This window comes from Erythrolamprus reginae, chromosome 1 (assembly GCF_031021105.1).
Source record: "Erythrolamprus reginae isolate rEryReg1 chromosome 1, rEryReg1.hap1, whole genome shotgun sequence".
Taxonomy (NCBI): Eukaryota; Metazoa; Chordata; class Lepidosauria; order Squamata; family Dipsadidae; genus Erythrolamprus; species Erythrolamprus reginae.
This window is the reverse complement of record NC_091950.1, coordinates 28,428,617-28,445,800: the sequence shown is the minus strand read 5'-3', so window position 1 is coordinate 28,445,800 and position 17,184 is coordinate 28,428,617. Positions and strand designations below refer to the sequence as shown.

The 17,184-nt window shown below is 45.6% G+C and overlaps 1 protein-coding gene across 7 annotated transcripts in view; it reads right to left on the bottom strand.

Moving 5' to 3' along the window:
* CHERP (calcium homeostasis endoplasmic reticulum protein) overlaps positions 1-17,184 on the bottom strand; it is a 21,702-nt gene extending 4,518 nt beyond the window's left edge. Inside the window, exons 1-12 of one of the 7 annotated variants that reach the window (XM_070748308.1) lie at positions 17,052-17,184; positions 14,896-15,069; positions 13,932-14,113; positions 13,022-13,159; positions 11,325-11,476; positions 9,487-9,598; positions 9,301-9,390; positions 5,427-5,664; positions 2,734-2,912; positions 2,156-2,585; positions 961-1,199; positions 512-645 (exon numbers count right to left, since the gene is read on the bottom strand). In XM_070748308.1, the coding sequence (XP_070604409.1) occupies positions 512-645; positions 961-1,199; positions 2,156-2,585; positions 2,734-2,912; positions 5,427-5,664; positions 9,301-9,390; positions 9,487-9,598; positions 11,325-11,476; positions 13,022-13,159; positions 13,932-14,113; positions 14,896-14,998 (1,997 nt within the window). In that variant the 5' untranslated portion in view covers positions 14,999-15,069; positions 17,052-17,184. Of the gene's footprint in view, positions 1-511; positions 646-960; positions 1,200-2,155; positions 2,586-2,733; positions 2,913-5,426; positions 5,665-9,300; positions 9,391-9,486; positions 9,599-11,324; positions 11,477-13,021; positions 13,160-13,931; positions 14,114-14,862; positions 15,070-16,202; positions 16,471-17,051 lie in introns of those variants that run through there. The other 6 variants (XM_070748334.1, XM_070748299.1, XM_070748290.1 and 3 more) reach the window with 6 other exon arrangements.

Sequence of the window (17,184 nt, the reverse complement as noted above, 5' to 3'; positions counted from 1 at the left end):
AAGCCAACTATGCAACGTCAATAGCGCTTAGACTTATATACCACTCCACAGTGCTTTTACAGCTCTAAGCGGTTTACAGAGTCAGTCTATTGCCCCCAACAATCTGGCTCCTCAGAAAGATGGAAGGCTGAGTCAATTTTAAAGCCTGGTGAGGTTTGATTTGCCAAATTTCAAGCAGTCAGCAGAAGTAGCCTGCAGTACTGCATTCTAACCACTGCACCACCACAGCAGAACCAGGTCTTTAGGCTTTTAAGGAAGGTCAGGAGGATTGGAGCAGACCTGACGCTAGGGGGTCAAAATGTTCTAGAGGGCAGGTGCAAAAGCAAAGAAGGCCCTTGTGGACCTCACCGGACTCTACTTCTGTAAAGATGAAAGTTCATGGCATTTCCTGCTATAATCTGAAAACACCAACGGTCTAGAAATTCTCCAGATTTGGAGCAGTCAGAAATTAAAACCATCAAGAAGACTGCAGTATCGGTAGAACACTTAGGCCTAGCTCAATCTCTTTTACCTGTTCCTTGGCCTGTCATGGGATGGGGGACTATAAAAGGCTTCAACTGCAGCCAATAATCTCTCACTGGGAGGCATTGGAGGGGGCAGGCGGATGTCCTTGGGATCCAATGGCTTGTACTCGTGATCTTCCAGCTAAAAGAAGAAAAATAAAATCAGACTCAAATGAGGCACTTACAAAAACTGGACCCTTAAAAAAACAAGACCTTGTAATATGAATGGAGCTAAACTTCCGGTAACTGCCTCAAGGAGAAGTCACAAATGGAAACGAGTTACCTGGCGTTAAAAGAAGTTAGGTTCCTAACCCTGATTAGTTATCAGCTCAGATCCTTTGCCTCTCCTGCAACCATTCAGGAGAAGCATTCATATGCTTGGGACAATACAGAGGTTTCCCTTGGAGAGCCCATACATAATCCAGTCCTTCCCAAATCAACTACTGAAAGCATTTACTTTGACAAGAGGAGCCATGAGTCCAGCAGGGAGATCAAAGTAAGGGACGTTTGGCACCAGGCTGGGGTCGTCGTGGTTAACGTGAGGAGGCCCCTGCCTGCGCATGTGAGGTGGCTGTCCATTGAAGCCATGGGGAGGAGGTCCAAAGTCAGGATGCTGTGGCCCACCCCACGGAGGGTGCTCGCTTATTCCAGGATGTGGCATGCGGTGCCCTGGGTGGTGGTGAGGGGGTCCAATTTCTGGAAAGGAATACGAGGTTCAAACTTGAAATGAGTCAAGGCAGCCTTCTGAAAATGAACTTGTGCAAATAACAAGTCAGAGAACAGAAAACAGACAGGAATCCCTTTTAGTCCAGAAACAAGATTAGAAAATGGAGATACAGTGGTACCTCTACCCACAAATGCCTCTCCTTATTTATTTATTTATTATTTATTTATTAGTTGGACTTGTATTTATTAGTTGGACTTGAACTTTTCTAGATAACAACCAGGTGTTCAAGATTTTTTTGTCTCTTCTCAAGAACCATTTTCCACTTACAAACCCGAGCCTCCAAAATTTTGCTCGTGTCTCGGCTCGTAACTTGGAATACTCGCATGTGGAGCAGCTTGTATCTAGAGGTACTACTGTATTGCCCCCAACAATTAGGCTCCTCATTTTACCCACCTCAGAAGGATGGAAGGCTGAGTCAACCTTGAGCCGGTGGGGAGGTTTGAACTGCCAAATTGCTGTCATCTGGCAGTCTGCAGAGTAGCCTGCAGTACTGCACTCTAACCATTGTGCTACCATGGTTCAGGTGCTGCTTGTAAGCAGACTGAGGATTTCTCAAATAGGCCAAAAATGTTAAAGGATCCCTTCTGACGGAAACCGAATGCCATACCAGTACAGTGGTACCTCGACATACGAGTTTAATTCGTGACAGAGCCGACCTCGTATGTCGATCAATTTGTATCTCGAACCAATGCATTTAGATTCGGCTTTTCGCGCCGATAACTGGAAAAAATGGAATTCTTGCGCCACCTAGTGGACGCTCGGCTCGTATCCCGAATTTGAGCTCGGGTGTCAAACAGAAATTTTGCTCACGTCTCAGCTCGTAACTTGGAATACTCGCATGTGGAGCAGCTCGTATCTAGAGGTACTACTGTATAGCGATCGAGACTACAACCCCCTGTTCTCCCCAGCCCTACTGTCCACTCACCCTGAGGGAAATCCCCCTGAGGATAGTCAAAGCGATGTGGATAAGGAGGCCGTTCGAAGGGATGCCGCGGGGGGAAGTCATCCTGCATGAAGCGAGGTGGGAAGCGGTTGAAGTTATGTGGGTGAGGAGGCTGGTTGAATTGAGGGTGCTGTTGGTGAGGGGGGAAAGGCCCTCTAAAGTGAGGTGGGCGCTGCATACGGAAAGGGGGCTCTCTCTGGCCCCCGGCCCATGGCGGCTGCTCGTGCTGGTTGTTCCAGGGGGCTTCAAACTGATTATTCCAAGATGGGTCTGGCTGGTTGTTCCAGGGGGCTTCACGCTGATTGTTCCAGCCGGGCTCCCTCTGTTCATTCCACATCCCCTCGTGGTTACTGTTCCATGGAGGACAGTGGGGAGGGCCCTGGTGGTGTGGGAAGGGAGGCTGATCGGGGGGCTGCAGAAAGAAAGACAGAGTTAAGTTGACTGGGGGGGAAGGGCTGCTCAGAAAACCAGGAGCTTGACTAGATGCTGCTTCACCACAAGCGATCTTAACGTCCAGAAATACTTCCCACTCGATAACATCCCAGACCTTCTACTAGTACCTGCTGTTGGCCCCAAGGTGTTACAGGATGCGGCTGATCAAACCAGGGTGGCTTATTGGGAGGAATGTGCTCATGAGGCCCAGGTCCACGAGGCCCAGTTGCAGCAGGATCAGGAGGCCCAGCTCCGGTGGCTTCGTATTCTGTGGAGCCTGCAAGGGGCAGTTGAGCCTTCCCTTCATCTGAAAACAAAGCCCAATATGAGCAAAGAGAGCCTCTTCCGTGTGCAGGGCATAATAGCAGTAGCTTAGCAACAGCATTTATTTATTTATTTATTTATTTATTTGTTTGTTTGTTTGTTTATTTATTTATTTATTTGATTTGTATGCCGCCCCTCTCCGTAGACTCGGGGCGGCTAACAACAGTGATAAAAAACAGCATGTAACAATCCAATATTAAAACAACTAAAAAAAACCCCTTATTATAATTATTTAGATTTATATACCGCTTCACAGTGGTTTTACAGCCCTCTCTAATCAGCATATTGCCCAACAATCTGGGCCTTTATTTTACCCACCTCAGAAGGATAGAAGGCTGAGTCAACCTTGAGCCGGTGGTGAGATTTGAACTGCTGAACTACAGCTAGCAGTTAGCTGAAGTAACATGCAGTGCTGCACTCTAACCACTGCGCCACCCCAGCTCTCAGCCCAGTGGAGATCGCTTAAGGCAGACGTCTCCAACTTTGGTAACTTTAAGACTTGTGGACTTCAACTCCCAGAATTCCTCAGCCAGCAAAGCAAAGCTGGAAGAGGAATTCTGGGAGTTGAAGTCCACAAGTCTTAAAGTTGCCGAGGTTGGAGACCCCTGGCTTAGGGCATTGCCTCAAAGATTTGCTCAAGGCCGTTTGTTTTAATGAATAATCCCATCTAATGAAGTCTAGTCCTTAATATTCAGAATGTCCGCAAACTGCATCCCCAAAGTTCTAAGACAGCCAAACCGGAGTGTTGAGCGGTGTTTCTTAACCTTGGCAGCTTGAAGAGATGCGGCCCAAACTGGGCTTGGGAAATCTGGGAGTTGAAGTCCGTGCCTCTTCCAAGTTGCCAAGGTTGAAAAACCCAGGATTAGAAGCTGTTATCTAGAGCAGGGATGTCAAACTCGATTTCATTGCGGCCATTGTGTTTGACCTCGGGAGATGGTGTTCTATTCCCAGGCTTCCAGATTGAAGCCAATGGCTAAAACCCGTTATTTTCAACTTTAAATTACACTCCTTATTTGAAAACACAGCACTACAAGCAGAAAGCAGTGTTTTAAAATGTTCAGGGAGTGTTTTTTCACTGTGGCGAAATGATCAGATTAGGTGGCGGGAAAGGCGCCAACTTCGGCCTAATGGCATTCCAATGAGATAAGAAAGGGAATGAAGCATAAAAGATAAAAATCAGCTCACCAATTTTCTAACAGTAATACAGCATCTGGCAAAGCGTTTTTAGCAAGGCAGAAATCAGGGGGTTGGGGGGTTGGGGGGGCATTTTCAAGCACCCCAAACGCTGAAACCCCACCCCAAATTTCCCAAGATCCTTTGCTTTTATACTTGCTGGGAGTGGCATCAAACCCCAAGAGTTAAAGCTGGAAGCTTATTTCCTTTTATAATACAAGTCTGTTGTCTTCTCAGTAGCAACCTCCTGTATCTAGCATCCAAGAGTGGGTCATCCACTATAGTATCTTCTTCATCCTCTGACTGGGACCAATTCCCCATTGATATATCAGCCTCCCCTGGTGGTTCCAAGGGTTCACCCAGGTCTATTTCTCCCTCACTCTTTGCATCAGCTGGCAAACCCACTGGTCCAGGGTATCCAGAAGGGCCTGACTCATCCTCCTCAGAATCTGACATTACCAGAGGTGGACAAGGAGCGCACACAACAGGGCGGGGGGGGGGGCGGGGGGGGGGGCTAGGACTCATGTTCAGAGTGCCTCTGGTGGCCTGAGTGCTCTGCCAGAAAAAATGGGCCCCTGGGCCTGCTCCCCGCCCCTCAAGTTTTGTTTTTGCTGGCAGAAGGCCTTCATGGCATCGGACCAGGTTATCTCCGGGACCGCCTTCTGCCGCACGAATCCCAGCAACCAATTAGGTCCCACAGAGTGGGCCTTCTCCGGGTCCCGTCAACTAAACAATGTCGTTTGGCGGGACCCAGGGGAAGAGCCTTCTCTGTGGCGGCCCCGGCCCTCTGGAACCAACTCCCCCCAGAGATTAGAATAGCCCCCACCCTTCTTGCCTTTCGCAAGCTTCTTAAAACCCACCTTTGTCGTCAGGCATGGGGGAATTAAGATATTCTTTCCCCCTCGGCTTCCACAATTTATGTATGGTACGTTTGTATGTATGATTGGTTTTTAAAATAAGGGTTTTTAGCTTCTTTAGTATTGGATTGTCGCACGTTGTTTTTATTACTGTTGTTAGCCGCCCCGAGTCTACGGAGAGGGGCAGCATTCAAATCCAATAAAATGAAAATGAAATGAAATGAGAAGGCTGTCATGGCTGAAAATAGAACCTGGGACAACTGCGCATGGTCCTCCCAAGCTCCTTTTTCGCTGGCCGAGGCACAGCAGGCTGGTCCTTTGCTGTTTCCAGGGTGGCCCCACGGGCCAGATCTAACCCCCCCCCCAACCCCACAGTCTGTATCCGCCCAGTGGGCCTTGAGTTTGATAGCCCTGCCCTAGAGGCTCAGCAGAAACCGAATCCCTCCGTCCTCTCCGAAGAGCTGTACCTGTTTGCGCAATAGAAGTAGCTGGAGGTGGAGCTAAGGCTGCAGGAGCCGTTTTCCCCTCACTTTCCAGTGCGGGGATTTGCAACTGTGGTGGTGGCGGGGGCTGCTGCTGTTGCTGCTGCTGCTGCGTGAGGCTGCTGACAAACTCCTCATGCTGAGTTTTCAAATTCTGAATCTGCTGCTGAAAGGCAACCTGAATTGGCTGCACAACATTGGCATATTCTGTGATCAGAGTAGCCTGCAAAGGGGAAGGGGGAGAGAGGGTTGCGAAAGGAAAGATGTTTTAAGGTACCGATACCATAACTGAGAGCCCTGCCAATGCTAAGTACCTTTCTCTGCCTCCTATGGCTCTTTTCATCTAATGCCCGTAATCAGATCAATTATCAAGCTAGCACCTGGGTTTGTGTAATACACTCAGCCCAATTAGTTAGTTTTAGTATTTCGATAGCATAACTTATTAAATCCACTTTGTCTTTTCACTATAATTTTCAGTTCAATGTAACTTGTAAATTAAAATAATTTACATGTTAGACTCCAAAGTTAACACTCTACAAAGTCTTCCAAGCTGAATTTTTTATGGATTCACTCCCACAGATGGAATCTTGCCAAACCGAACCACTCTACTATCTGCATCTACCAGCGGAGGGCTACGAGCCAAAACGCTAAATTGTGCTTGCCGTCACGGCTCATAAGTGCTTGCAGGGCCAGCGCGATTTTCCTTCTGCACGTGGAAATAGCACAATCGCGCATGGAGCTGCAGGTGCGCCCATTTCGGCGAGGATTTTTTTTGCTTCCGCGCATGCCGAAACACAGGCACACCTGTGGCTCTGTGCATGATTTTGCTGCCTCCACAGGTGCAGAAGCAAAATCATGCTGGCCCTGTAAGCACTTATGAGCTGCGGCAGCGAGCTCAATTTAGCGTTCCGGCTCGTAACCCACCGCTGGCATCTACCATACACTTTGAGAACCATTAGGGACAGGCTGTCTTCACCTTCTTTCCTCCTGTATAAAATATTTGGACTAAGCGGGCTCTTATTCCTCCGGAATGTACCCTGTCCCTTCTGGAAATCCAGCGTATTACATTCCATCAAAGGCAAACGCACACAAGATTGTTACTAGAGAGCCTTTATCGGCATCAACATTTTAGTCTGCATAATTTATTTATTTATCTATCTATTTGATTTTTTATGCCGCTGTTCTCCTTAGATTCAGGGCGGCTTACAACATGTTAGCAATAACACTTTTTAACAGAGCCAGCATGTTACCCCCACAATCTGGGTCCTCATTTTACCCACTTTGGAAGGATGGAAGGCTGAGTCAACCTTGAGCCGGTGAGGAGATTTGAACCGCTGACCTGCAGATCTACAGTCAGCTTCAGTGGCCTGCAGTACAGCACTCTACCTGCTGCGCCATCCCGGCTCAATAGCTGCTGTGTTTTTGTTTGTGTGTTTCTGCTTTACCCTCATGAGCATTTGCATATATGTGTGCTGGGAAGCACAGGGCAGGCTGCATATGTTCTGGCCCAGATCGCATGGACAACGGAAGGCATCTTCAAATGGAGAAATCAACAGTATTCCAATCTCTCCCCAACAGCCTCCATCCATCTTAAGGATGCATCGCACCATGCTTTTCTCCACAAACCAAGTCTGATGTAACCCTCCATTTTGTATTTCTTTAGCAAACCTCCTTTGCCATATTAATATGGTTCGGTTACGTTTTTGGAGTTATCCTACCAGTAAAAAGGAGGTCCAAGCCACTTCATGTGATTTGTATCCAACAATCCGTTGGGTTGGGAAAAATGAAAAGGGATTAGTTCAGTTACTAAGTTAATTTCATTTTTTTTAAAATGCAGCTTACATGTCTGTATATTGATAGTATACTGAAATAAAGGAAACAGGTTTTATTCCCTCAACACTGTCAGACTTTCTACTAAATCTGCACTTCTATTCTACCAGTTTTTCTCATCATTCCTATCACCCATTTCCTCCCATGTTGACTGTATGACTGTAACTTGTTGCGTATATCCTAAGATTTTTATTAATATTGCTTCTTCACTGCTTATTTGACCCCTATGACAATCATTAAGTGTTGTACCACATGATTCTTGACAAATGTATATTTTATTTTATGTACGTTGAGAGCATATGCACCAAGACAAATTCCTTGTGTGTCCAATCACACTTGGTCAATAAAAAATTCTATTCTATTCTATTCTATTCTAACAACAATCTCAAGTCTATAAATTTCCGGTAATTTTCTGACAGTTGGAACAATTAATCAGTGGAACAACTTGCCTCCAGAAATTATGGGTGCTCCAATACTGAAAGTTTTTAAGAAGAGACCAGATACCATTTGTAATGGTGAATCTTTTTCCCTTGGGGGCTGAGTGTGGTGCGTGCTATCACACATGCGTAAATGCCCGCACCCATCATTCAATGTCTGAGGAGGGCAAAAACAGCTGGCTGGCACACACATGCATGTTGGAGCTGAGCTAGGGCAACGGCCCATGTGCCAGCCGATATGGGTCCATATGCTAGCTGTGGCACCCGTGCCATAGATTCGCCATCACTGGTATAGGGTTTCCTGCTTGAGAAGGGGGTTGGACTAGAAGACCTCTAAAGTCCCTTCAAACTCTGTTATTCTACCTGACAGAAGGCTGGCAAGATCCCAGGCCTTTCAAGTAGTGATATTACACAATGTAATTATTACTTAGCCACTATCAGCAACTATGTTCTGAAAAATGTATTTTTCTTTGTGAGCCACAATGAAACCTAAGAGATTGTAGCAGGTTTCGCTTAGATGAGCAGCAGACGTAATTTGGCCGAAGACATGAGAGCAGAGGGAAGATACTACTGGTTCAAAAGAATGTAAGAACATAAGAAGAGCCACGCTGAATCGGGCCAAAGCTCATCGAGTCCAGCATTCTGTGTCACACAGTGGGCCACCAATTGTCCGTGGGGATCTTAAGTAGAAAGAGAAGGCAAAACCCTCCCTTTCCCTTGACCCCCAACAAATGGTACTCAAAGGAATCCTGCCTGCCTCAACCAACATAGAGGCAGCACATGGACATCCGTTTCAATAACCACTAATACACTTGGCATCAATGAATCTGTCTAATCCTGCCTTAAAGCTATCCAGACTGACAGCTGTCCCGACCTCTTCTGGAAGTGAATTCCATAAACCAGTGACCCGTTTATGGTTCAAACTGGTTTGGGCAAACAGGATGCTCCGACAATCAGTTAGGAGCAAACCGGTTTGCTCCGATGATCAGGTGGTGCTACCTGGCCAGCCCTGTGCTCTATGGACCTGTCTCTTCTCAGCTGATTCCTGCAGCAGAGGCTCAGCTGTGTGTCTCCCCAGCAGCAGCGCGGAAGGTAAGTTTTTGTAAAACTGCACAGGTGAGCACAGTATGGGTCAGGCATGTGCAAGCGCAAAGCACGCACGTGCAAACTGTGCCATCACCAAATTGGTTGTTAAACCGTCAGGATCCCACCACTACTGATAATTATTGGCTATCACAGTACAGTATATATAAAATTGGGTTGCTTAATGTACAGTCAAGAGCCTGTGAACAGTAGCTGCCTAGAGTTCAACTTCTGTGAGAAATCCAGAGCAATAGTTGCAGTGAGCAGCAATAGGATGCCTTAATGCAATAATTTCACCAAGAATTCATTCCTATCTCAAAATTTTCTAGCACTACTTAATTTTTCAAACTGGCTATTAACATTCCTTACATTGTAAATCAAAAAAGATGGGGTTCTTTTAAAACAAAGAATGAATGTAGACCTGAGGTCAACAGCCGGCTCAGACTAAACCTAACCCAGCACCCTTTCTACCAAGCCTTTCCTTGCTAAAATCTAGGGCTAGGACTTACCTGATACTGCCCGAGTCCAAGGGCTGGACTCTGGAGCTGCTGGATAATCGATTCATCAAAGTAGCCATTTTTCTCCCACAGCTGAAGGAGCTGTGGGAAATCAAGAGGAAGAGAAAGGCTGTTACTTGGCAGGCCGGACTTCAGGCAAGCGCTTGGCTGCCCCTGAAGTAAAGCCGAACTGCTCACCCTGGCAATCTTCTGTTGTTTGTCCTCCTCCACAGCCAGGAAGCTAGTGCAGTAAATGGGCACCACCACTTTTTGCAGGGCTGCCAGGAGATCACGTTGTTGCTTCCGCTGGCTGAAAGCAAGGCAAGGACAAGGGCAGTGTTAGAGGAGGAGATTATTTTAAGTATGCAGAGTTCTTGACCTGGACAACTAAAGCATTTCAAGGCATGTGCACGCTTACTACATCCTAGGTTCCTCTATATGTCTGTCAAGCAAATATAATACAGATGCAAAGCCTCCCCCCCCCCTACACCTATATCAAATTTATTTATTTATTTATTTATTTATTTATTTATTAGATTTGTATGCCGCCCCTCTCCGTAGACTCGGCTCACAACAATAACAAGAACAATGTAAGAACAAATCTAATAATTTAAAAACACTAAAAACCCCATTATTAAAAGCAAACAAACACACAAACATACCATGTAGAAACTGTATAAGCCCAGGGGAGATACAGTGAACCCTCGAGTTTCGCGTCCTCGAGCATCGCGAAAGGGCTATTTCGCGAGTTTTCAACCCGGAAGTAAACTCCACCATCTGCGCATGCGTGCCTTTTTTCTATGGCCACGCATGCGTAGATGGTGGAGTTCCCCAGCTGGGAAGCTGGGCGGCTTCCCTGGGTCTTCCCCCTCTTGCCCCGGTAAGACCCCAGCGGCAGCGCGAGCAACGGCGTGGGCGGGCGGGCGGCACACGCGGGGACACCCCAGCTCCGCTCCCCAGCTGGGAAGCGGCCCCAGCAACAGCGTGGGCGGGCGGGCGGTGCGCGCGCGCTTGGGGAAACCCCAGCTCCGCTCCCCAGCTGGGAAGCGGCCCCAGCAACAGCGTGGGTGGGCGGGCGGTGCGCGCGTGCTTGGGGACACCCCAGCTCCGCTCCCCAGCTGGGAAGCGGCCCCAGCAACAGCGTGGGCGGGCGGGCGGCACGCGCGCGGGGAAACCCCAGGCGCGAGCAACGGGGTGGGCGGGCGAAGGGTGGGCGGCGGTGGAAGTAAAAACACCATCTGCGCATGCGCAGATGGTGTTTTTACTTCCGCACCGCTACTTCGCGAAAAATCGATCATCGCTTGGGGTCCTGGAACGGAACCCTCGCGATGATCGAGGGACCACTGTATGTCACTTCCCCCATGCCTGACGGCAGAGATGGGTCTTAAGAACTTTACGAAAGGCAAGGAGGGTGGGGGCAGTTCTGATCTCTGGGGGGAGCTGGTTCCAGAGGGTCGTGGCCGCCACAGAGAAGGCCAAACGACATTGTTTAGTCGACGGGACCCGGAGAAGGCCCACTCTGTGGGACCTAACCGGTCACTGGGATTCGTGTGGCAGAAGGCAGTCCCGGAGGTATTCTGGTCCGATGCCATGAAGAGAAAGGGGCAATTTGATTCCCTATTTTTCATAATTTGTTGAAGTTTTTCAGCCAAAATATTTTTTACTTAATATTTGGCATTTAAAATAGGAGTTTTAGTTACCATTTCAGATTGCTTTACAAATGATTAGTAGAATTATTTAAGTCAGGGGTGTCAAAGTGGTGGCCCACAGGCCAGATCCATCACACATAGGCTATGCCCACCCCAGCTCCATGAATGGAAAGAACGTTGCAAAATGTCACATGACTGAACAAGTTTGATACGCGTGACCTAAGTGAACTATGGAGTATATGTCTTTAAATTCTCCACAGTGCCAGTATGACATGCAGAATAGTAACTCCTGGAAACTATCTTTCAAAGTGCAACTGAGCAAGCATTCCTCATCCATTCCTTTGCCCTGGGAACCTAAGAATGGGCCCAGAAAGATCCACTTCTCACCAATGGTGGAGGACGTCGTTAATCAGATAGATTAAATGTAGTCGCAGCTCAAAATGTGCCCCCTCGGCAGTGATCTGATTGCGCAGGTGCTCAGCCATTAGTTCACAATGCTGGGGAGACTTGGCATTACTGAACATCCAGTTCTTTCCAGCCTGAGAATATAAAAAGGTGTGAAAGTTTGCCAACTTTTAAATAAAAGTTCATGTTCATTAAAAAGATCAGGCGCAACCCCCATGCCACCCCACCCCAAGGATGGAGTTCAAAAATGTTACAAACTTATTTGATGCTCCTATACACAAGAATCTGGTCTAGTAACGGTCAAGGCAAATTGGTGCTAGATAAAGATTGATGGAATTCAAGGGGGACTTTCACTGGATTTAGGTCTCTTGTGTGAGTGGTGTGACTTCAAACAGATGATGTTTTTGACCCCATCAAGGTTATGATTTTTGGGACTGTGATTTTTGCTACTAAGCAATGCAATTGTTAAAAAATGACTGCATTGCTTACCAGCAGCAATTTCTGCAGTCCTGTGCTGCAGGAGCATGATGGTACAGTGGTTAGAGTGCAGTCCTTCAGGCTACCTCTGCTGGTCACCAACTGCCAGCAGTTTGGGCAGATCGAATCTCACCAGGCTCAAGGCTGACTCAGCCTTCCATCTTTCCGAGGTGGATAACCCAGATTGTTGGGGGCAATATATTCTGACTCTGTAAACCGCTTAGAGAAGGCTATAAAGCACGGTGAAGAGGTAGTCTAAATGCTATTCCTAATTTTAACCAACTCCCACAGTTATTAGTCTACGTGGGAAATTTTCTACTGGCCTCTCATAGCTAAAGCCACTGGGGAAGCAGTCAGGAAGTTGCAAACTGCACACAGGAAAGTGGCTGCTACCGGGTGGGGGAGGATGTGGCCATGGAGGTCAGGGAGAGCACATGAAAAGCACAAGGAGGGTGTATGAAGGTGCAAAGAATGGTTATCTTTTATGCTAATAACTATATCATGAACCCCTGACAATACAGCAGTCATAGTGGTCCAGACAGTAGAAATCAAAGACTGAAATTACAAGTTATAACAAATAATTGGAGATCATTACATGGATTCATACTTCACCCAAGAATTCACTTTCTTATCTAATGAGTTAATAATAATAATAATAATAATAATAATAATAATAATAATAATAATTTATTAGATTTGTATGCTGCCCCTCTCCGAAGACTCGGGGCGGCTGTATCAGAACGTTGTGAGCTATTTCAATTTGAATGTAGTAGTTTGTCAGTCTTAGCTCAATTTTAATAACTTTTCCAGTTTTGTAGATATCTGCTCAAGATACAGACCCACTTCACTGTTCTACTGTTAGTACTCCACATATCTTAAAGCTATGGTGGAAACGCTGCTCTGGAGCAGGAGTTTCCAACGTTAGCAACTTTAAGCCTAGAGGACTTCAACTCCCAGAATTCTCTAGCCAGCTTTGCTTTGCTGGCTGGGGAATTGTGGGAGTTGAGGTCCGCCAAACTTAGAGTTGCCAAGGTTGGAGACCCCTACTCTAGAGAATAATCAAAATAGATGGAACTTGATTTCTAACTCTTACTAATATTTAAAGGGAATTTCATGACCATTGGGGAATCTTCTTCAAACATGTAATAAACGTTTTATCTTTGTACCAGATACCACTTTGCTCTGAATTTGCCATTACTTACGGAGATAGCATCTTTGGTGCACGTGTCAATGATTGGTTGTAGCAAGTTATCAAACTCATTCATGTCCAGTTGGGTTTCTTCCAAGACTTTCTGCATTTGTTGCTCAATGCCCACAGCTATTGCAGAGGTGATCTGCTCCTAAAACCGAGAATTGAAGAGGACAACTCAAATCACCATGTAGCAGAATCTCTAAATTTTCCTACTTAGAAATCATGTTTACTGTAACACTTCTGACATTTAATGATCCATAAGCAGAGGCAGTCCTTTCTTTTAAACTACAATTTGCTCTTCTTAAGCTGTAAAGTTGCTAAAAATACTCCTTTTCTTTCCCTCAAAGAAAGCAATTTGACTGCCCAAAACCAAATCACAAAGGAAGAATCCACCCAAACAAGAACACCAGAAAAAGTACTCCATTTAGGTTCTTGGTAGATTCAGCCCCCATACTTTAAGAAAAGTCTTTGGAGAGGGTGTAAGAAAAACAAGATAATACTTGGTAACAATTCTTCAGCATCGTTGAAATAGCCTGTATTCTAAACATATTGGGCAATATACTTCTGAATGAATCATTTTCATATCTTTCTTAACATATTCAGCATATTCCACAGGAAATTTTTTGTATTTGTTGTATGCCACACTGGGGAAGAGCAGCTTATAAATTTAAGCACATAAGTAAGTTAGTTAGTTAGTTAGTTAGTTAGTTAGTTAGTAAGTAAGTAAGTAAGTAAGTAAGTAAGTAAGTAAGTAAGTAAGTAAGTAAGTAAATAAATTTAAGCAAATAAATACAATATTTGCCAAGTACATTACAACTTTGATGTAGAGTTATATCAGAACATAGATTGGCATGATTCATGATGGCTTGCCCAAACCATTCCCAAGTCTCAGATCAACAATACTTTTGTCAAATCCATACCTGTCTCAGGGCAAGAAGGTGCTGCTCCTGTTGCTGCAGATTCCATTGGCTTTGCTGGATCAATTCCTCCATTGAAGGAGTCCCCTGAGGAGTGGCAATAGGGGCAGCAGGAGCCAAAGTTGGCTGGGGAATCGGCTGAATTGGTGGGGCAGCCTCAATATCTTGACCTTGTTTGCACAATACTATAAAAGAGGAGCACAGAAGACCCGTAAGATAGCCATGTCTGAATATTGGACCATATACTCTTCCCTAATTTTCAAAACCCAACAAACATTTGGCAAACAGCATGGTGCAGGTGGAAAATTTCTCATCCCGATAAGGGAAACTACTTTCTCTAGAAGTAAGGATCTAGAGAGTGGTTTTTAAAAATGGCTTCTTGGAAATGAGGATTCCTGGGTTCTTTTCCCTACCTTTTGCTAGTCAGCAAAAGCTGTACTTATTATTGATTTTTATGCCCAAGTAATTCTGAAGTTATCCAAAAAAATTGGGATCTTCAGCTAAAATATTAACAGGTAGACAGCAGTTTTGCTCTAAAATGATCTGGATCAATTTCAATATATGCAAGTGACATACTTGCTTTTTTTCTACAACCTTCAGCAATCCCCAAGTATGTTTAAGCTTCAGAATGAAGGGGGAAAATCCAAGCAGCTCTTCAAATTAAGATACATAGCAAATAAAAAACCAAGACAAGAGTATCTAGCTTCTTAGATTACATCTAGCTTGAATGCTACATTTTAAAAAAATTAATGGTCTCCTAACGGTTTAATTGAATGCAGCAAATTTCATCTGTTCTCCCCAAAAATATTATGGAGCATCCCAGTGGGCAGAAAAGAGGCAATGTAACTAACCCAAGAACTAATGTCAAATAATACAACAATTTTATAGTCTCTTGACATTGCTGATATGGTATGTTTTGAATAGTTGATATTACCGACAGCAAATTCTCTTGCCACCTTCAACTCACACTGTTGCTGCTCCAGAGCCAGCTTGTATTTGTAATAGCCATAGAAATCTCCTCCAAATAGAAATGAGAACTTAGGATTTTCCTTTTGCTTCTCCATTGTCATCTTTTCAAACTCAGGGCCATTCCGTGCCACAAACTGGGCCAGTTTGTCAATGACATTGCGTAGTTCTTGATCTGTGAAAAAGGAGGAGTAAGAGTAAGAAAAGATATCACTGTGCGTTTATAAATTAAGAAATCACCTCTACTTAATCACCATAGATATAAAACATGATTTAAGGAGTACTATGGGCAATCACCAAAACAGGAAACATACCAATTGTACAATTACAAAAAAACCTATCCTAAATAATCTGACAGTGTGCTGCCTAAAGTGGCCAGATTGATTCTACAGTAGGTCATATATTTTTAAAAAAAATCTAAATACGAGGGTCTATTTCACATATGTACTTTCAGATTCTATCCTCCTTGCTTCATTTCACCTTTTATCAAAAAGACTTTTTTAGATTTAGATTTTGTAATTTTACATCTTTTCTGATCAACCTTTCTTACAAGAATAAACATGCTGATTGTTTCAAACCATCAAGTGTTGGCTACTCTGGCACATCGAGAGCTAAGGACCATTCAAACTACTCATCCCTTTTATACCAAGAAAACAAAATGCAGCTGAACAGCTGGCATAGAAAGGATGAACTATTCTGGTGTTCTGCTCAAGCAGGTCACCTCTCCATCATACCATCTGGCACCTGTCAATCCTGCCAGCGCTGCATTGTGTGTGCAGGTGGGCATAAAAGTTACCAGGTTTTTGAAAGCTAGGGGAAAGAATTTAAGGCAGCCTGGCTCTAAGGTTAATGTTATGTTCAAACATTGTTTATTATTTATTTATTAGTAAAATTTATATGCCACCCAACCCCAGTGGATTTTGGGCGGCTCAGAATAGTAACAAGAATTAAAAAGCAGTGTAAAAATGGATTAAATATCAACACCAATGAAAATATAAAAGCATACTAACAGCCCCTTTCCCATTTTCAGTTGGTGGAAGCCTCCTGCCCTTGGCAAGCACAGTCAACTGGGCCGAACTTTCCCCTCGAGGCCCCTGAGCATGTGCGGAGTGCCTCTAAACCCCTTTGAAGCCTAGTTTCTACAACAAGCCAAAAGTCACGACGTCGTTATGAAGCACCCTCCCCACCATTAAGGCAGGTTTGCAGATAGTCGAAGCTGCCCTGGCTTATTACACACAGACACACACACAACAGACACACACCGCGACTTTGTGCCCCGCCACCCTCTGAGGTGTCATAGGGACTCACCTTCAGGCGGGGGCAACAGCGGCGGGGGCGGAATCTCCATGGCGGTAAAAGAAAGGGGGGGGAGGGCAACCACTCAAAGAGCGCCTTCGGTCACGCTAGGCCCCGCCAGCCGCCGAGCGCTCCTCTATCGTAAAAGAAGGCCCGCTTGCGACGTCACTTCCTCCTCCTCTTCCGCGCGAGGTCACTCTTGACGGCTTCGTCGCCATGGAGATTTCCGACTCCTCCCCCCCCGCGTTGAGGGCGGAGTCAAGTTTTCCCTTACGGGCGAAGCGGGCGAGCTTTTTGCCTGGCCAATCAAGCGGCTTCGGGTTTTGAGCTCGCGGATGGGGCGGCGGGGAGGAATCGCCGCTTCATTCATAGAAAGCGGCGGTTAGAACGCCTCGCGCGGTTCTCTGAGGGGATTTGAGCAACGTGCTTTTTTTGGGCGATTAAATATTGCAAGTTTCTCCCGCCCCGTTAAGTTTCACATCCGCCTTGAGAGGTTGGCGGAATTCCTCTAGTTTAGTGAGACGAAACTATTCGCCCCGCTATTTACACACGCACACGCGTATTTGTATTGGCCGCTTGTTGACTCGCGGTGCCTCAGAAAAAAAATAACCCAATATACAAACAATTCCCTCCCCGTCAATCAATTTGTCAAGCTACTTCTTCGCCTTCTGGCTTCCCCATGCCCGTTGGCAAAGCCAGGTCTTCTAGGTCTTTGGGAAAGGGATGGTCCTTTGAGAGCGGTATGCAACGGAATTCCCTTTTAATGTATGCCTAGTAGTGTGCATTCAACGCGAAAATAAAGTTATTCTATTCTATATCAGCATTCCAGTTAACATCCGAGAAATAAATCAGAGTCCAAACCTTGGTCTTCTTCCAAGTTCCAATTTCTCAACAGAGCCACGTTGAATATGGACTAGTCGACTGGATACGAGTTTTTCTACAGTTCACCCAGGTTAAGGTTCATCCCCACACCCACAAGTTCATCACATGGACC